Source organism: Maylandia zebra, linkage group LG3 (genome assembly GCF_041146795.1).
Source record: "Maylandia zebra isolate NMK-2024a linkage group LG3, Mzebra_GT3a, whole genome shotgun sequence".
NCBI classification, from domain to species: domain Eukaryota; kingdom Metazoa; phylum Chordata; class Actinopteri; order Cichliformes; family Cichlidae; genus Maylandia; species Maylandia zebra.
Genome location: NC_135169.1, coordinates 8,282,764 through 8,302,415, shown reverse-complemented (window position 1 = coordinate 8,302,415; position 19,652 = coordinate 8,282,764). Strand labels below are relative to the sequence as shown.

The 19,652-nt window shown below is 48.0% G+C and overlaps 3 protein-coding genes across 12 annotated transcripts in view; 1 reads left to right on the top strand and 2 right to left on the bottom strand.

Moving 5' to 3' along the window:
• The window catches only part of LOC111500697 (CST complex subunit CTC1), a 49,440-nt gene extending 37,962 nt beyond the window's left edge, over positions 1–11,478 (bottom strand). For 2 of the 8 annotated variants that reach the window (XM_076882290.1, XM_076882293.1), the window contains exons 1-23: positions 10,930–11,478; positions 10,613–10,697; positions 10,134–10,233; positions 9,836–10,058; positions 8,461–8,690; positions 8,257–8,386; positions 7,891–8,187; positions 7,688–7,810; positions 7,372–7,601; positions 7,107–7,251; positions 6,831–7,033; positions 6,589–6,758; positions 6,396–6,510; positions 5,847–6,252; positions 5,666–5,755; positions 5,204–5,341; positions 4,137–4,183; positions 3,911–3,996; positions 3,604–3,739; positions 3,259–3,327; positions 3,023–3,185; positions 2,765–2,820; positions 2,502–2,658 (exon numbers count right to left, since the gene is read on the bottom strand). In XM_076882290.1, the coding sequence (XP_076738405.1) occupies positions 2,502–2,658; positions 2,765–2,820; positions 3,023–3,185; positions 3,259–3,327; positions 3,604–3,739; positions 3,911–3,996; positions 4,137–4,183; positions 5,204–5,341; positions 5,666–5,755; positions 5,847–6,252; positions 6,396–6,510; positions 6,589–6,758; positions 6,831–7,033; positions 7,107–7,251; positions 7,372–7,601; positions 7,688–7,810; positions 7,891–8,187; positions 8,257–8,386; positions 8,461–8,690; positions 9,836–10,058; positions 10,134–10,233; positions 10,613–10,697; positions 10,930–11,115 (3,585 nt within the window). In that variant the 5' untranslated portion in view covers positions 11,116–11,478. The other 6 variants (XR_013097032.1, XM_076882291.1, XM_076882289.1 and 3 more) reach the window with 6 other exon arrangements.
• The window catches only part of LOC112432630 (protein NLRC3-like), a 214,143-nt gene that overhangs the window by 99,764 nt on the left and 94,727 nt on the right, over positions 1–19,652 (top strand). The window lies entirely within an intron of this gene.
• Positions 13,259–14,173, bottom strand: LOC143416773 (N-lysine methyltransferase KMT5A-A-like). Its single transcript, XM_076882346.1, has 3 exons — positions 14,150–14,173; positions 13,775–14,020; positions 13,259–13,685 (listed from the first exon to the last, which is right to left on the bottom strand). The coding sequence occupies exons 2-3, from the start codon at positions 13,842–13,844 to the stop codon at positions 13,348–13,350; spliced, it is 408 nt and encodes a 135-aa protein (XP_076738461.1). The 5' UTR covers positions 13,845–14,020; positions 14,150–14,173; the 3' UTR covers positions 13,259–13,347.

The window sequence follows — 19,652 nt, the reverse complement described above, 5'->3', positions numbered from 1 at the left end:
TGATTTGGGTTAAAGACAAACAGAGTTGAACGGCTGCAGTCACAGCATGAAGACGATGCTGAAGCTGAGCTGTCAGTGAACATGTTTCACTGTGATTTGATTTGAAGAATAGAAAGTGTGTGTGGCTGCTGACAGCTGCAGTCTCTGCTAGTCTGCATAACACACACACAACTTTCCCCCTGAGGCAACGATGCAGCAACAACACAACAGCTGCAGTCTGTTAGTCTGCATGTTCAACACACAACTTGAGGCTGAGAGCGGCAGGCCCAGGATGAGTCTGACCCGTGGCCCTTCAGATAAAGCTGAAAAAGGCCAATATATGATATTAAATATAAAATATAATTAAAAAACAACATCAGAATGAACAACGAGCTGCTGTTAAGAACTCCCGACGTCCATCCAAGGCCCGATTGTCTTACAGATAAAGACAAAGTCAAAGTTTCATCCCTCCCTTCTCCTGTTTCACTTTAAACAGTTTCCATGACAACCACCGTATGTGGAGAAGAACCCGACACCAAAAACTGAAGCGGTGAAAAAGTTTTGTTGCAGATTAACTATTAACTTTATGTTATTCATTGTCAGCTCGTGCCATCATTAAAGCATGTTAGAACACACATGTAGGATTTCACAAATCATCGCTCCTACATTTAATCGTATCCATAACAACTGTGTGTACGTGTTCGCTTTGAAAACATCACGTTCTTTATGTTGGTTGGTTTAGACGAGTGATCTCCAGGATGAATGAGGGCAGAGGCCCGTTTCATGGAGACTGTTTAAGTGTAAACCTGGATTAAAAGCCACATTTGAACACCTTCATCAGAGGCTGTGACCATGTTGAAGGACTGATGCTGACGTGCTCTGACACTCATTAGCATAGAAAACAAAGTGGTGAAAGCACAGAGCCCTGAGGAGCTCCACTGGACGGTCTGTTCACAGAACATTTAATTATTTCACTTTTATTTACATGCAAAACAGCCTCAGAGAGAACAGCTGTTTCAGAGCTGCCAGCTTTATTGGAAAGATGAACTGAAATCCTAAAATAGTCCAATTCATGACAAACTGACACGGTGAAATGTTGCAGGATTCAAATGTGTCGATGGATGAACTCTTTCAGTATAAGATGCAATAATACAAAACACATGAAGGTGAGGAGGAATTCATTTAAAGTAAGTGTGATTTAAAGAGGACTGATTCTTTCCTGGTCAGGCTGAAGCTTTCACCGTCTGACCTCTGTAAACAAACCGAAACACGTTCAGTGTTTAGTTTTACCAATTAGGTTTCATGAATCACCATCTGAGAACGTCTCCGATGTGGGCGCCACTCACAGGGATCACTTCCTGTAGAAGGGTCACATGACCTGTTAAACCCAGAGAGCTTCGTGTGACCTCTGACCCTGATCACCAGCGTCAGGGTCAGTGAAGGTGAGATACCGTGTGACAGGAGGAGGAACTATAAAGTTTTATTTGTACGAACACGTAGAACAGATGAAGTCAGAACGAAGCAGGTGGAGCTCAGTCAGGGTGGAGGTGCAGACAGGTGAGCTGAAGGGGAGGAGCCAGTCTGGTCAGGAACTCTCTGTCTCCTCGAGTGAACCTCCTCACCTCTGAAACACACACACACACTCTGAAGGTTGCAGTCAGGGTGGTGAGGGTGGTGTGTGAGGGTGGGGTTACCTTCTGGTCTCTGGTTGGTGTGTTTCCTGCAGGTGAGGCTGAGCGGCCGAATCATGACATCACTGCTGCACAGACACAACAGGAAGTGGAGGAGGAAGTCGTCAGCGTCCTCGTCACACACCTGAGACAGACACAGAGGTTATGTCTCTGCAGACTCACGGCTCGGCCCTGTGGAAACGTCCTGCAGGACGCCTGTTTCTCTCTGTGGTGGCCCCCCCACAGCGTCCCCACCGTGCTTCACTGTGTGGACGCTGTTCTTTGGGTTGTAGCTGCATCTTCTTCTCGTTTCACCTCCTCTGACCACAGGACGTTTCAGTCTGCAGGGTCTTTTAACACAGCTCCACCTGTGGGTGGAGGGGCCCTGTGGGTTCTCCTGGTGTGACCCGAGTCCTAAATGCCTCTCGCTGTCCTGCCCCTCCCCTGTGGTCTCCACCCTCCATGTGGGAGGTGTGGCATTCACAGTCAGCCCTGATTACCCTCAGAACTACACCACCTGCTGCTTCATCAGGTCGAGTGGGTGGAGTCAGGGGCACGACCTGAGTCTCGCTGAAACACACGGCTGTAAGGCCCCTCCCTCCTGTTCACGTGAGCCCAGCGTGGGTCCGTCACACCTACAGACTTTTAAAGGTGGAAGTGGCCACGCCCCCAAACCAGTTCAGCAGTAAGGTGTGAGCAGACGGAGCTGTTACCAGGATACAAACAGGATGTGTCCTTTCAAAGTTAAAGCCTCATCTTAAATTTTAAAGACAAAATAAAGTTTAAAGACGACGATGAGCACGTGACTCACCTGTGACAGGTAAACATATACACCTGACAGGTGCTACTGACCTGGCTCTGCCCACGAGGGAAGACTCTGATGTGACCTCTGACCCTGAGTGCTCTCTGAAGCCCCTCCCACTGAGCATCAGCCAATCCCAGCAGAGCAGGAACCAGAGCAGCTGAGAAGCAGACGTGAGCCTCACCTGTCCCGTCATCGATCACCAGCCTGATGGAAGAGCAGAGCCACATGGTTTGATCATGTGACTGTCACCTGACTCATCCAGGTGATTAACACGTATCAGCAGGTGAGCTCAACAGGAAGCTGCTCTTACTTTGCTTTGGACTGAAACACTGACGAGGTCGAGTGACACTGAGAGCTGCTGCAGCCCTGAGAGAGAGAGAGCAACAGGTAAACACACACACCTGAAATCGTGAGCAGTTTCCTCCAAAACGACACTTTACTTACTGCACCAACACTAACACGCCACCAACACGCTAACAACACATGAAGCACTCTGAGTACTTTCACTGCACCCGAGAAACTGACACTAAACACATCCTGTACACACTGTGTGTATTTTATGCAGTACCTGTGTGTACACGCTGCCACACAGCGAGCAGCTCCACTGCAGTTGCAGGAACAGGAAACACACCACGTGACCTTTGACCTGTCCCACAGCGCACCTCTGCTTGCTGCTCAGAGCCCACTCACCCAGGTGCATGATGGGAGCAGGAGGAGGAGGCTGGGCCGAGCTGATAGAAACCAAACAAACAAATAAACAACAGCACGACAAACACGTGAACCAGACTTTACCTGTAAACTTACCTGGTGTCTCCCAGGGAGACCACAGTTATGGAGCTGACAGGTAAGTACGTGCAGTACACACTTCCTGTCCTGAAACACACACACAGGTAAACCGCACAGGTACGTAACCATGGGCGTGACTTTGTATTGAACATTGGGGGGTCAAGATCTCTGTCTAAATAAATAAATCTGGGTACATTTCCAGATGATCAAACAACTATTTTGCTGGTAACACCTGAAACCAGTAAAGAAAACCAGCAGCCTATTGATGCAAGATGATCCAGAACTTTATTGGGGCTGACATTGTTGGAAATGAGTCCAAATAAAGAGTCCAAACTTTTATAAGCCTGTCTATGTGTGTCTCACCTGGACAGCCTCCTCTGGAAACCAGACAACAGCAGAGTGTTACCCGGCAACAGGCCAGGTGGGTAGGGGGTGTGGCTTAAGTCCAGGTACACCTGCAGACTCCTCCCAGCTTGGTCACAAAGAGTGAGACGCACACCTGCACACACACATTCAGCTAACAGTCAGACCTGAGACTCATACCTGAAGCACTGATGCCTGCAGTTCCTCTAGTGTCCAGCAGAGGCAGCAGTGAGTCGCCTCCATAGATCCCCATGTTACAACTTCACAGCAGAAAAGCCTGATACACAAACCACCTGTGTGTTTGTACCTGAGTGTGTGTGTCCAGAGTGGGCGGTCCTGTTGTTCACACTGATCCTTTCAGACACCACACCCTGAAAACACACCAGCTCTGAGCTGAAACACACACACACACACACACACACACACACACACACACACACACACACACACACCAGTAAGAGTTTAAAGCAGGCTGCAGCTGCAGTTCCTCGGATGGCCACAGGGGGCGACTCAGTGAGGGACGAGCAGTTTACCTGCAGTCTAAGACCTCTGAGACGGACAAGACTGTGGGTGGGACGGCCTGAAAACACAGAGAATAGAGATGGAAAATGTGACGTCATTCAGGGGTAAAACCGCAAAGGATTGTGGGAACGAGTGGCAAGCGGTACTAGCGCACGCAGGCTTTCACACGTAAACAGTCACACAGTAATAAAAAGAAACACAAAAATGGTAAGAAGCTGCTGTATTATTAACTGTGTTGTATTATTAAGTCTTCTGTTGGAGTTATTACGTAATTTATCACAACATGATTGATGATGTAGGTTACAAATAAGTCTTATATTGATTTGAATTGAATTCGTTGCTATGCTGCTTTGTTCACTGTGGCTTTGCGGGCTAATGTTTGTTGTGTTTTGTAGGAAAACCAGAAACAAAATGCAGGAATGTGATCCAGACTGGCCCCTCTATCAGCCTGGGTCATACCGAGTTTAAAGCTGCTACCACAGCCAGATCTGATTGGTTAAGAGAGAGAGCGAGATCAAAACAGCCACGAAACGTCTGCATATATGTGCCCAAGGGTTGTACTGAAGCAAGCAAGTGATGAATAACTGTTTTCCAGTTTGTTGTTAGCAATGTTTTTTTTCTTTGCATTGTTGATTTGTTTTTCAGGAAGCAGCTAATAATGATGGATTTTTACAATGTTGCCTCTTTCTTGTAAGATTCTATAATAGAATGAAACAATGATGCCAGTTATAAATAAAGACAATAAATTGAATGAATTACGAAACACTCATTTTATTTATATTAGATCTGAAAATGTTGTGTAACACTACAACCTGAAACAACAAACAGATTGTGTTGGCCTGTACAGGAGATAAAATATTTAACAACAGCTAAATAAACGGTAAATGGCCTGTATTTGTATTCTTTACTTAGTCCCGAAGGACCCCAAAGTGCTGGAAATGCTAGCGCTTAATGCAGGGTTTTGATTTTGTTGCCACTTGTACCCACAATGCAATGCGTGAAAGTCACATGGTCTGTCAATCTCTAAAAAAAAAGTTTAAGGGTCCTGGAGGAAGACGGGGAGCAAACCGAGTGTTACCTGTCTGCAGGTGGGCAGCAGCAGTGGGCGTGTCAGAGTGTGGAATCTCCAACCACGTCTGACTTGTAGGGTCGACTCAGCGTGGAGATCCACCCCACTGCGCTCAGAAACTCCACAGCCAATCAGAACACTGGGATCCTGATTGACAGACACATGGGCCAATCAGCTGCAAGGATTCAGGTCAGATCAACTCCCCACAAACAGGAATGGTGGGAGTCATCTGCATAGCAGTAAAAATGTAAGCTGTGTTTTGATGATGCTGCCTAAGGGAAGCATGTATAATGTAAACAGAGCTGGTCCAAGCACTGAACCCTGTGGAACTCCATAATTAACCTCAGTGTGTGAACAACTACAGTTAAAGCTGAAAAACGTCTTCATGTGTACTAATATCAGAGAGCAGAGACCGATGAGGCCAACCTCTGGCCACGCCCCTTAGTGACATCATCAAAGCTGGGTTGATACCTGAGTGTTAGCAGCGATGAGTCTGTAGAAACATCCAGGCTGGAGGACAGGAAACCACCGCGTACACACACCTGAGAACACCAGCACCACCTGCACACACACACACACACACACACACACACACACACGTAACTGTGTATCCAGGTGAGCTCAGGTAAACACACACAGGTGCGTCTCTCACCTTTCTCTCCTGCTTTTGTTCACTTTCTTTCTCTGTCATTGGCTCATTCTTTGGGTCCCGCCTCCAGCTGACCACTGGACCAATCACAGCAGCTTTCACTGAGAAGCACAGTCTCAGCCCTGCCTCCTGATCCTCTGCCTCCGCCCCTGTATTCCTCCAGGACACACCCTCCTTTTGCTCCACCCTGATCACCATGGAGACACAGGGCCAGGGGTTGCCGGAGTTGGCTTCTTCTTCTCCTCTTCTCCTCCTCTTACTCCCAGCAGTCTCTTCTTCTTCTTCTACTGTCTGCTTCCTGGCAGTGACATCCCCTCCTGGCTCCTCCCCCTTGTGTCTCAGGTGTGTCTCCATGGCAACAGATGGACTCAGGATGTGCAGGTGGTCCAGAGAGAACTGCAGGTAAACCCTGTGAATTGAACCCAGCTTTATTTAACTCATAATGTTTACAACCAGGAAGGAAGCTCACACCCTGAACCAATCAGACGCCCTCCTACATCACAGAATGGACCAATGAGCAGTCAGCATGCTGCAGGTTGTGTGTGTGTGTACCTGCAGTGTTTGTGTGTGATGAACCTGTCCTGGTCCAGGTGTTGGTAGGAGGGGAAATCTGATTGGAGGAATCTCTCTGTCACCATGGTGAACTGCACCACACCCACCAGACAACCTGCAGCACACACACACACACACATTAAAGAATAAAGCTGTGTGTCCCTGTGTGTGTGTCTGTGTGCGTGCATTGTACCGATCCAGGCGCTGTTAAAGACCGCCCTCTGCGCTCCCTCCTCCTCCTCGCTGCTCTCCGTCAGCACGCAGGCTGCAGCTCCCGCGGCGTCTCTGAGCTGCATCGAGTGTTTGAACTCAGACGTCTGTGACGGCAGCTCCAGCACGCCGACCAGCAGCAGGGGGCGCTGCCTGACACACAAACCGGCAAAAACCATTGGTACGTAATCACACGACTTCATGTGGGAGCTGCTGTCACCTTACCTCACAGCGTCTCCACCCCGAGGCTCGGAGGACAGAGTTCTGCAAGACCAGGACAGGAACCCGTTGATCTGGGCGGAGGTCAGGTTGGAGCCATCAGGGGGCAGCAGAGAGCTCAGAGGGGCCGAAGACCAGCAGCCAGTCTGACGGGGCTCCAAGAGCTCCGACACACCGAGGTACTGCCGGACCGCCGAGGACACGCTGTACTGCAGGGACACAGAGCACACTGAGCATGCTCCACACTCACCTGTAAGGAAGACAGGTGAGAGTGGGACCTACCTGCGTCACAGGACAGGTGTGAGGCTCGTCCAGCATCTCAGCGTAGATGTCTCTGCGTCCTCGTCCTCCAGCTCTGCTCAGAGTCTCCATCAGCCTCCAGGACAGCAAGCACACACACTGCTGCCTCCACACACCTTGGACCAGACTGAGGACCAAGACCAGAACCAGGACCAGGAAACAAGCCAGAGCCAGCGGAGGACAGGAGGACAAAGGTTAGGCTCTGCTGTCTCTGACTGTGGACAGGTGGTGGTGGGTGGAGCCTCACCTGTGTGCCAGCTGCGAGCTTAGGTGACAGGTCCACAGGTAATCGGACACATCTGTGTTTCTCTGCAGCAGTAACCGTGGTAACGCCCCATCTCCCGGGCAGCGGTTGTCGGGTGGCGAGCCTCCCGCCCTGCTGAAGGCCGTCACCCTCAGGCTGGAGCGCAGGCAGGTGCAAAGCATGCTGGGAGGGAAGTCCGGGCAGGGCCGGTACAGGAAGTGGGCGTGATGCAACTGCAGGAGGAGGAACCATCAAACTTTATTAGTCGTGGCTGCCACGAACACAAACGGGCATGATGATGTCACATCATGTGACTCACCTCCACTCTGTCTCCCGCCCTCAGCCTCCTCTTCGCCGCCGGCTGATAGGCCACGCACAGACCCACCTTCCCATCCAGCACGTAGAGCCCCGCCCCCTCACTCACAACCTCAGTCACCGTGCCCTATCACAGCAGAGGAGGCTTAGTAATCAGCACACAGGTACAAACCTGTGGTAGCCAATCAGAGCTCACAGCACTCTCACCTGGTAGCTGATGACTTTGGATTGCTTTATCCTCACAGCTGATTGGTCCAGCTCCACCTCCTCATGCTCCGCCTCCTCACAGTCGTCCTCGGCAGGCTGTGACAGCAGGGACTCAGAGTGTGTGTGTTCCTGTGTGTGTTCCTGTGTGTGCGTGTAGTCGGCGTGCAGCTCGGAGCGCTTCGTCACACACAGGATGTTGTTTCCTCTCCAGCCTCGTAGCGCACACACACGTAGAGCTGTCACACACACGCTCTGCCCGACACACACACGCTGGATCCAGCTGAGCCGGCTGCTGTCCTGCACACACACACACACACTGAGCTTCATCGTCCCTCCTCACCATCATCATCCTCAGAGAGCTGGTACCTGTACGAGCACGGGCAGCGAGCGCGACTCATCCGTCAGCGTGAAGCAAAAGAAGGTCGTTCCTGCCACGGCCAGCAGAGGGCAAACTGAGCCCACCTCTCCGAACACGCTCAGCCGCTGACCTTTGACCCTGGAGCACACACACACATCTGTCACACACACTGCTCAGAAACTCCGCTGCAGTTCAGAGGTCATGTGACCCACCTGTGCCTCAGCAGCCTGCCGGCCTCTCCGACTCCCACCGCTCCGCTTAGCTCCACCCTTCCAGGAGCAGCAGCCAATCCCTGCTCAGCACCAGGACACAACAGGACAGGGGAGCCAATCAGCTCCAAGAAGCCTGCGGCCTCTTCCTGGCCCGATGCATTGTGGGGGATGTAGTTCCAGTGAGGGAGGAAAACAGGACGATCGAGCCACCGGGGCGAGAGAGACAGGCACTGGATGAGGGAGAGAGAGAGACGCGGGTGAGAGAGTGGCGGAGTGTGTCCTGGGTGGATGCTGGAAGCCTGTACTGATGATGACAGCTTCATCAGCTCTGATCTGCAGTGATGCCGTTTGTTTTATAGCTGCAGTAGATCAGATTAGATTAGATCAGATCAGATCAGATCAGATCAGATTAGATTAGATTAGATCAGATCAGATTAGATTAGATTAGATTAGATTAGATTAGATCAGATTAGATCAGATCAGATCAGATCAGATTAGATCAGATTAGATCAGATCAGATCAGATTAGATCAGATTAGATTAGATTAGATTAGATTAGATCAGATTAGATTAGATTAGATCAGATCAGATCAGATCAGATTAGATCAGATTAGATCAGATGAAACTTTATTGATCCCTCGGCTGCGTTCCTCCAGGAAATTCGGTTTCCAACAGCCCAGCACCGACAGAAGTTACAGAAGGTGAGCAGAAATATACACATATACAAATACAGAGTATAGAAAAGGGAAGAATAGAATAAATAGCAATAAGAACACAAGAGAACTGCACATTTCAAGTACTGTGAGTCATTAATCCGTGCGGTGATGCTAGGACCACACTGAGCCTGCTGCAGCTGTCTGACTGTAATCTGTCAGGTTACTGCAGGTGATGCTATCTGTATACTTTATGTGAGGAGGAGGCTCCACATCTTTATAAAGCTCTGCTGTCATCACGTCTGTGCCAGCACAGTTACTCACTTGCTGACAGACTCTGTCTTTACATCCTTACTTATCGATCAGCTAAGTGAATCCATATAAACACAGCTCACATTTAACAAGTTCTGATGTTTCTGAGTTACAGAAATGAAAGTCAGCTGTTGAGCTTGTTTGCTTGTTTCATGCTGATGTAAACATCAGCAGAGAAGCGTGTGATGACCAGACTCTATCAGCACTTGTGTCCCTGCACAGAGAATGAGCTGAATTAAAGAGGAATTCGATTTCATTCACGTTGCACATGAACACCTGCAGTTTGTTGTGACCTCGTTACCATCAGTTCTGACCAGATCCGGTTTAGTGACGCTGCTGTGAAGAAGCTCCTGAGAACTAACCAGCTGATGGACCATGGGTTAAGGTTAGGCTCCTCCCCCTCTGACTCACCTCACACATGACGCTGCCGCTGGCGTCCGTCAGCCTGTACTCTCCGTCAGGGCCTTCTCTCAGACAGCCAATCAGCAGCAGGTTGACCCTCGGCAGCGCCCTCTGACCCGGCACGGCGAGCTCCGCCTCCCTGGCCCAGGCTCTCTGCTGATTGGTGCTCCAGGACAGGTTGCTGACGCAGGCCAGGTGCTGCTGGGAGACGAGCTGGGAGACGGACAGCAGCCTGTGGACAGACGGGAGGACAGCGGTAAGGCCAGGTCACATGACCTGCGACAGCGATGATGTCAGCGGGCGTTACCTGTAGCTGACAGGTAAGCTGTGGGCCACACACATCTGCTGCTGGATCGCCTGCACCGCACACATGCTCAGATTGAAGAGGCTGAGGTCACCGTGGTTACCTGGGAAAACAAAGTTTAAAGGGTAAACACAAACATAAACAACTGAAGCCCCGCCCACTGAGAACACCTGAAGTGGACACCAGAGCTGGTGTGTCAACAGGTGGGACCACCTGAGGAAGCAGCTGCTCTTCATCCTCACACTCTTAGTCCTCCCTGTTCCTCACTGACAGTCGGTCACCTTCATGGCTCTGACCTTTGAACCACACTCATATCTACACACTGGACTGCTCTGATGACACCTGTGAGGGCAGGTGAGCCCTGCTTTCACTGTTTAAATAATGGTTTAAATAGTATTTGGTTTCATAAGTGGACATCGTCATTAAGGATTTAAAGTACAGCTGATTTATCAGCCAGCTGTTTCAAACAAACAGGAACTCACCTGTCTGCGAGGGGGCGGAGCTACACACCACAGGACTCAGGTGTTCAGAGATGGAGGTGAAGATGTTCTTTAACCACAGGGACTCCTAAAGAAACAAAGCAGCAGGTCGGAGGTCACAATAATAAATGTAGAACAGGCTCACATCCTTATATTCTCTTTTCTGTGTGGATTTCTGCTATAGAATTAGCTCGAAACAGCGATTGGCTGCTGCTCTGCCTACGTCATGACGCAGACAGTCTACGTACGCAGGGCTGTGCGTGTACGTAGACTGTTATTTATCGCTCAGTTCGGGCAAACAGGGTCAGTCTGGGACTCACCGCCTCGGTGCTGGGCTTGACCCGGTCCAGGAGCTCCTGCAGGGGGTCCATGTCTTCGCTCCGGGTGCCGGTTTCTCCCCCTGCTGACAAACTCCCGCTCACGGCTTTCAAACAGCTTCCGGTCCTCCTCCTGTTGATGTCCTCCCTCTGACCGTCGCCCCCGTGTTCCCGCCTCTTACCGTTCATAAAGCCGCCATGATGCCCTACCGTCCTACTTTGTTTACTTTTGTTCTGTATTTTAAACAAATCATCAAACTTATTAAACTGACTAGTCTCTGCTCACGCAGGATCTCTACCGCGCATGTGCGGAACAACTTTTCCCTACCCTGCATTTCACAATAAAAGCCCTTCACGTTCACATACACTCAGTGGTCTCCTACCTCCTTTCCTAAGCACTTTTCCTTGATAGAAACGTTCTGAGGTGGAGGAAATGCGTTTAGGAGATGTGATAAGAACTCAGGAAAGGAAACAGCTGTGTTTGAACTACAAGTCGATCACGTGACTCCAGCCCAGCGTGTTCTCAGCCTGATTAGTGCAGGTGAAGAACATGCTTTTATTATGAAGGGGTCAGACTTCCTGCTGAGGCTCAGGGTCATGTGACTGACAGCACCTTTTGAAGCTCACCTGACGCCACAAGGTGTTTCCTTTTCAGGAGGATGACACTGTGCGAACCTCGGGAATCTCCAACAAAAACACATTTCTGTCAAGTGGAAACTTTAAAATAAAATAAAATAATATCAAACTGAAGGTTTGTCACTGTTTTTTGTTCACTTTTTATCCAGGCTGCAGGTGTCTCAGTGGAAAAATAGAGCGTGGCTGAGCGCACCTGTGCAGACCAGTGATACAGTTTAAGATCAGAGAATTGTAACCCCCTCTTTCATATGGCAGGTACAACAAGCCAAGTCTTCATCTAGGACCTTTGTTAGTCCAAATGAATCAATTAAAGATATCGTTTAACTTCTGAAAGGATTCTTTTGGAGGAGGCAGAGGACGTGACTCAATATAAAAACTCTGCATAACCTTTCATCCTTGTTCAGGAATAGGACGGAGGAGGATTTTGAATCATTTATAGCCAGAAAATCGTCTAAATAGCTCCATTTGTAGCATTAATTTTGCAACTTGGCTAACAGACAGCCTAGTCTAGGGCCTAGGGCCAATCTCTGCTCTCGATCTCCTAACTGGAAACCAAATAGTACAGCTCTCATTGTAAGTGTCATCACCAGAGGTTCCATAGTCAGAATGAATAGCATTGGAGATAACGGGCACCCCTGATGAGTGGAACGCTCCAATGTGACGGGTTAAGTTGAACCCATCTGAGAAAATGATTTCCAAATCCATATCTTGGGAGAAGGTTAAATAAATCTGACCAGTCTATTCTGTCCAAGGCCTGACGAGCGTCCAGTGATAATAAAGCTGCATCGTTAGCATCACATCTCTCATGAATTATATGAGAACCCTTCTTATATTGTGAAACCCTTGATGCTTTGGTACAAAGCGAATCAAATGTGGGATCCAAGGCTCTGATCTTCATGCTAAACATTTAAAGTATTTTAGTGTCAACCCCCGTCAGACTCTAAATGATGAGTGTTCTGCAGGTTTAGCAGGTTTCTCAGTACTCACTGCCTGTCTCACAGTGGGTGGAGAGCCTCCGTGTGATATGCTTCTACATACATGTTAAAAAGTGGAATTATTCTTTCTTCTGGGAAGGTTTTGTAAAGTCAGAAAGCCATCTGGCCCAGGTGCCTTACCACACAGCAAATCCAACATGTCCAAATGAAGACTGTCAGATTTGATTTCAGCTCTTTTAAAGTGTCTTTATAAGTTAATTTAACTCTTATTGGAGAGTTGGAACGTTAACTCTGACTTAGTGTTGAATACCAAATCTGTCTGGAGTTGATCATTCAACACTTATTCATGCTAACTAGGTGTTAAGAGTTTATATACTAACCCCCACAGAGGATTTTAGTTTAACTACATCAGAGTTATCTTCTAATTCATTCTGTGAATTTTACTGTTCTGAATTTCTAGAAATTCCTTTGGAAATAAACATTATTGCAAAGAGGACTGCATCAGCTGAGGCAACATGGTGTCCTGTGAGCTCAATTTTCTTTTAATCAGAAAAGGTCAGACACAACAAAAGCAAAGCATCAAACAAAGGAAAAATAAAGACAAGTCAAATGTCCAGCCAAAGGATTTATGGGAGACTCCATCAGGGATGGACCGAGTCAACCGGCATTTCACCTCTGAGAAAGATATATAACAGAATAGCTTTAGTTTGAGTTTGAACTTATACAAAACGCAGCAATATATAAAAAAAAAACACACAGTTTTATTGATTATAAAATACACTATTGGAGTCATGTCGCTGTGGGCAGAAATCCAAATGTAGGATATGGGACATAAAACACGGTGCCATCTCTAGACTCCATAGTCCCACAGGAGCTCCTCTCCAACCGCGATGTCCCTCAGGGCGATGAACAGCACACTCTCCCGAGGACCAGCAGGGAAGTTCATGGTGAACCTTTGTGGCTTCACGTTTGGATTCCTTTGGCAATGGTTCATGTGCCTTCTATAGGAGTCCTTGTGCAGGTGGCAGGCACAGGGGGACGCAGTGGCATCAGCCCTGTGGCACTCGTCCCTATAGAAGAAGAGAGACCCTGACTGCCGCCTCTGATTCCCTGCAGCTTTGGTGATGCACGTCCCATGGTAGTCGCAGACGACGTCTCCTTTGTTGAAGGGCATCAGGGCGATGACACCTGTGAGCAACAGGAAGTCATCATAAGCTCTTTAGAAATGTTGACTTGCTGTCAAACGAGGGTGTGGTCCAAACGATAGGTGCATTTACCTTTGCCCTTTTCCTCCCCGAAGTCCTTCAAAGCCAGGCCCTTCCATTTCTGCTCTGAAATCGAGGACATGAGGGACGGGCTGTCCTGGATCCTGGGCTGTGGAGCAACCCAGGCCCGTAGGACGGCATCAACAGTGGGCTTGTTGGTGCTCCAGGTCTCCTTATCTAATGCCGTCTGTACTCTTGCACGCTGAGGGGCGTTGCCTCTTCTGGCACACCCTGTCCCAGAGCGAGGCGTGAGGAATACTGCAAATCAACCATCTGAGTCAATCGTATATATTTGAACCTCTGTGATGTGAAGTATTGCTGAGCTATGTGTATATATTAGAGCTGTAAATAATGGAGGCAGAGCGTCCATTAGCATGACGGGCTTACCGAGGATGTGCTGAACTCTCTGCTTAAGCTTTTTTTTTCCAAACTTTATTGAAATCATAAAGCAAACAGTCAGTCATTCCAGTTCAGTTTGTACAGTAGACATACAAGGCAAATAAGAGTAACAATATACAGCACAATGAAATAAGAAGGATAAATAAATAAAGGATAAAAAAGGGAAAAAAAGGGGGGAATGTGACAGACTTCATAACAACTTTGTACTTGAAAGTTGTGACAGCTCATTCGTTAAACATTTCTGGATGAACTTCAATCAATGAGAAACCTTTTATATTGGAAGTTAATTTAAGAGAGTTTAAGTAATATTCAATTTCAATCAAAAACAAATTAAATGATGGGGTTGAGTTTTGAAATTTACATTTATGTATGTGGAATTTCCCTAATAAGATGGAGCGGCCGAAGAGTGAACTGTCAAAAGTACTGAATATGACGTCACTTATTTATGTGCGAATGTTTAATAATTAAAGTCAGTCATATATCCACAAACACAACAAGCTGAAAGTCAGTGATATATGTATATGTATGATATATGTATGTGTATGATATATGTATGTGTATGATATATGTATGTGTATGATATATGTATGTGTATGATATATGTATATGTATGATATATGTATGTGTATGATATATGTATAGCCTTTGAATTGGGACAGCCTTCGTCGCGTCGCTCTGATGTAATCGGCCTTAAAATGCGGCCTTTAAGGCTGCAGACCCTGAATTGGGATTAATTGAATAACTTATTTAAGGTCTGGGCAAAAATGACCTCCATGGGAGAGTTCTAAGAATAAAACCACTGCTGACCAAGAACACCACAAAGGCTCATCTCACATTTGCCATAAAACATGTAGTTTATCCCCGAGGTAAGGAACGCCAGGACTGCCATAATGAATCAATTAAATACACCATATTTAATTACATAAATATTTACAACACATGTAATTAATTAATTATTGACAGTTTTAATTAATTATTGATACATTTGATTAATTATTGACATATTTAATTAATTAATAACACATTTAAATAATTATTGACTGTTTTAATTAATTATTTAATGATTTATTTATTTAAGTACTTGTACTTGATTATGCCCCGGAGATACAACAAAGAAGAAAAGAATATGCGGCAGCGAAGAAGGTGCTTAAGGGCTTCCTCTCTTTGCTCTTTAAATGCTTTGCTTCTTTTTTTGATTTTTATGCTGATTTTTTCTTTTTTCAAGGTTCAAGGTTCTTTATTTGTCACATGCATAGTTATACAAGTATAACACACAGTGAAATGTAGCCTGACACGCTCCTCGACATGTGCAAAAATTGGGGGGGGGGGGGGGGGGGGGGGGTGGGTGTAGAGGAAGAACATTATATATATATATATATATTTATACACATATAGTATATACACTGGGTGAATGTGCAGTAGTAGCAGCAAGCAGGTGAATTCTGTACATTAATATGAATAGACATCTGACTATTTTACAGGATAGACAATATAAACATATTTAAAATTAAAGGAATTGAAATGTACATTGTGCCTTGGTTTAGTGTCTGGAAGAGTCCTGTCTCAGTCAATTATAGATGATGTGAGAGGGCGGGTGTGTGTGTTTAGGGCACGGATGGCTTGGGGATAGAAGCTCCTCTTGAGTCTCTCTGTCCTTGCCCGGAAGATGCGGAACCTTCTACCAGATTGCAGAAGTTGGAACAGTTTGTTGCCAGGATGGGACGGGTCCTTCAGTATCTGCTCTAGTCCGGCATCTCCTGGTGTAGGTGTCCTGAAGCGGGGGGAGAGCAATCCTGCAGCAGCGTTCTGCTGTACGGATCACTCTCTGGAGAGCTTTTTGGTCCTTCACACAGCTGTTCCCAAACCACGATGTCATGTTCTGTGTGAGGATGCTCTCCACAGCGCCTGTATAGAAAATCCTGAGGATCTTTGGAGAGACCCTGAACTTCCTCAGTTGTCGTAGGTGATACAGGCGCTGCCTAGCCTTTTTGGTCTGGACCTGAATGTGGGCAGCCCATGTCAGGTCTGAGGAGATGTGGACACCAAGATACTTGAAGGACTGCACCCTCTCCACTGGAGCTCCATTGATGATAATGGGCTTGTAGTCTCTGTGCTGACCCCTTCTGAAGTCCACCACCAGCTCCTTGGTCTTGCTGACGTTCAGCTGGAGGTGGTTGTCCTGGCACCACGATGCCAGATTCTTCACTTCATCCATGTAGGCCGCCTCATCGTTGTTGGAGATGGCACCCAACACCACTGTGTCGTCAGCAAACTTCACAATGGTGTTGGAGCCATGGGTGGCCACACAGTCTGAAGTGTAGAGGGAGTAGAGCAGTGGCGAGAGGACACATCCCTGAGGTGCTCCTGTGTTGATGGTGATGCTGTTGGAGAAGCACCTGCCCACCCTCACCACCTGAGTTCTGCCAGTGAGGAAGTCCAACACCCATGCACACAGACGGCTGTTAAGTCCCAGATCCCTCAGCTTTGTGAACAGTCTGCAGGGCACTATTGTGTTAAACGCTGAACTGTAATCAACAAACAGCATTCGCACATAGTTACCCTGTTTCTTGTCCACATGGCTGAGAGTGGTGTGTAGGACGTGGGCGATGGCATCCTCTGTGGATCTGTTGGATCGGTAGGCGAACTGCAGCGGATCTGTGGTGTCTGGGATGGAGGAGGAGATGATGTTCTTCAGCAGCCTCTCAAACACCTTCATTACTACCGAGGTCAGTGCAACTGGCCGGTAATCGTTCAGGGATGAGGGTTTGCTGTTCTTGGGCACAGGGATGATGGTGGATCTTTTGAAGCATGTGGGGACCACAGACTTCGCCAGGGACTCGTTGAAGATGTAAGTGAACACACCTGCCAGCTGGTCAGCACAGCAGCGCAGCAGACGGCCGGTGATGCCGTCTGGCCCCGCCGCTTTCCTTGTGTTCACTCTCCTCAGTGCCGCTCGGACGTCATGCTCCGCGATGCTGGTCACCGGTCTCTCGCTGATGACGTCACTGTCCTCGGTAGCCAGGCGGTAGATAGCATTAGCCGCCTGGTTAACCTCGAAACGGGCGTAGAACCGATTCAGCTCGTTGGTGAATGCAGAGTCGGCGTTGATCGGCGCAGTGTCCCTGGCTTTGTAGTCCGTAATGGTGCGTAGTCCGTGCCACATACTCCGTGTGTTGCCCTGGTGGAAGCGGGACTCCACACGTTCCCGGTACCTGCGTTTGGCATCTCTCACCGCGCGCCGCACGCCGTATGAGGCCGCTTTGTAGGCGCTCATATCGCCAGTGGCGAGACCCGCGTTGTAGGAGGCGGTCCTGGCGTTTACTGCAGTGCGGATCGATCTGTCCATCCACGGTTTCTGGTTTGGGAATGTGGTGACTCTCTCAGTGGGGATAATCTCCTCCGCTAGCATATTGACGAAGCATACTGCTACTTCCGTAAACTCGTTGATGTCGACTGCGCATGCTCTGAACATGTCCCAGTCGACGTCGTTGAGTGCGTCCTGTAGCGTAGCTTCTGATTGGGCAGTCCACCGTTTTACCTCCCTCGTGGTCACGTCTTCCCTCCGTATGCTTTGTTTATACTGGGGAATGAGGAAGATGGCGTTGTGCGTATGAGCTTACCTGCGATAGCTTCTGGACACTTATAGATCATCAGGACTAAAGTGTTCTTAACAGAAACAGCAACATTTTTATAGTTACCTTATCCTCAACGCAGGCATCTGTTTAAAGCAAATGGATTTAATTTTAACAAGTCAGGGGTGAAACTGTTCACCTCCAACTTGTTTTACTCCATACGTCATCCATCTGTGCTTGGTGCCAAGGCTGAGATAAACGAGGAGTTATCTCATAAAGAGGAACAAACAGTACTCCAAGAACAGACAAAGCCCAGCAGAAACCTTGAGGAGGAGCTCCATCTGCCCCCACCCGGGAAGAGCCTCAGAAAGGAGAGACATCTGAGGCAAGAAGAGGCAAGAAGAGGGGTCCCTATTTGCCTCCAACTCTCTCAACAACACCAACGACCAGGACCAGGGACCACGATCTTCCCCAATCCCCCAAACCCCTGACAGGCCATCACCCTCCTCCCCCTCCCTTTCTCCCTCCTCCCCACACCTGAAATTCACTGAAGAGATGATGGAGCGGGTCAATGCTGGGCTCAGATCTACCCCCCGTCCCAATCCCTTTTTGTCCCCCATAAACCCCCCACCAGAGCGACCAAAGGTTCGCCATCGAGCCCCACCCTCAACAGAGCAATCGAAGTCACATTGCCCAGCCCCGCCCCCCTTAGTTCCTCTTTACCACCTTCATGCTCTGTCTCCGCAGTTTGATGTGTGATGTGTGGAGGGTCCGGGCTGTGAGGATTATGGCAGTGGTGACTTTTCCCAGGAGAAGCTGGGACCCTGTTTACTAGAAGGTTTTAAAATCTCTGTACTTTTAGGTGACAGAAGGAGACATGTGGCCTGGTCAAAACACAGAGAGCTGCACTCTAAAAGATCTTTAAATATAGTAAACATACCTTGTGTGCCACAGACTGCTGCCAAACACGAGGGGACAAGTAATACCTCTAAAACACTTAAGTTGGCTTTATTAAACATTAGATCTCTAGCTGGGAAAACATTTTTAATTAATGATTTAATCACTGAGCACAGCCTTGATTTTATGTTTTTAACTGAAACTTGATAAACTACAGTTTTATCAGTGAGGTCAGGGTGAGCAGGAGAGGAGGAGGGGTTGCTGTCTTATTTAATGAATCATTTCAATGTAAGCAGCTATCTCCTGGAAGTTTTCAGTCTTTTGAATATTCAATTCAATTCAATTTTATTTATACAGCGCCAAATCACAACAAAAGTCGCCTCAAGGCGCTTCATAGATACAGAGAAAAACCCAACAATCATATGACCCCCTATGAGCAGCACTTTGGCGACAGTGGGAAGGAAAAACTCCCTTTTAACAGGAAGAAACCTCCAGCAGAACCAGGCTCAGGGAGGGGTGGGGCCATCTGCTGCGACCGGTTGGGGTGAGAGAAGGAAGACAGGATAAAAGACATGCTGTGGAAGAGAGACAGAGGTTAATAACAGATATGAATCAATGCAGAGAGGTCTGTTAATACATAGTGAGTGAGAAAGGTGACTGAAGAAGAAATAATGCATCCTTTTGTTGGTGTTAGCGAGTGTGCAGATCAGCCATCACTGATTCAGTTCACCCTAGTTAACATTCGTTCCATAATGAACAAAAAGTCTTTCGGGTCGTGGTGGAGGACTTGATGCTGAGATTCAGAAGCAGACTGATGAACTCTGAAAGAGGAGTCCTTTCATCTCCTCTACCTGCTCAGAGCAGCCATCTGTGCCACATGTTTGTGAAATGTCCTCCAGTGATTGATGACAATCAGAGCAGACTGGTTCCTCCACACCAGTCAGCCAGGAAGTCCTTGACTCAGACACCAGAGTGGAGCTCACCTTCCATTTCAGCCTCCCAGCCTTTGGAGCCTTTCCCAC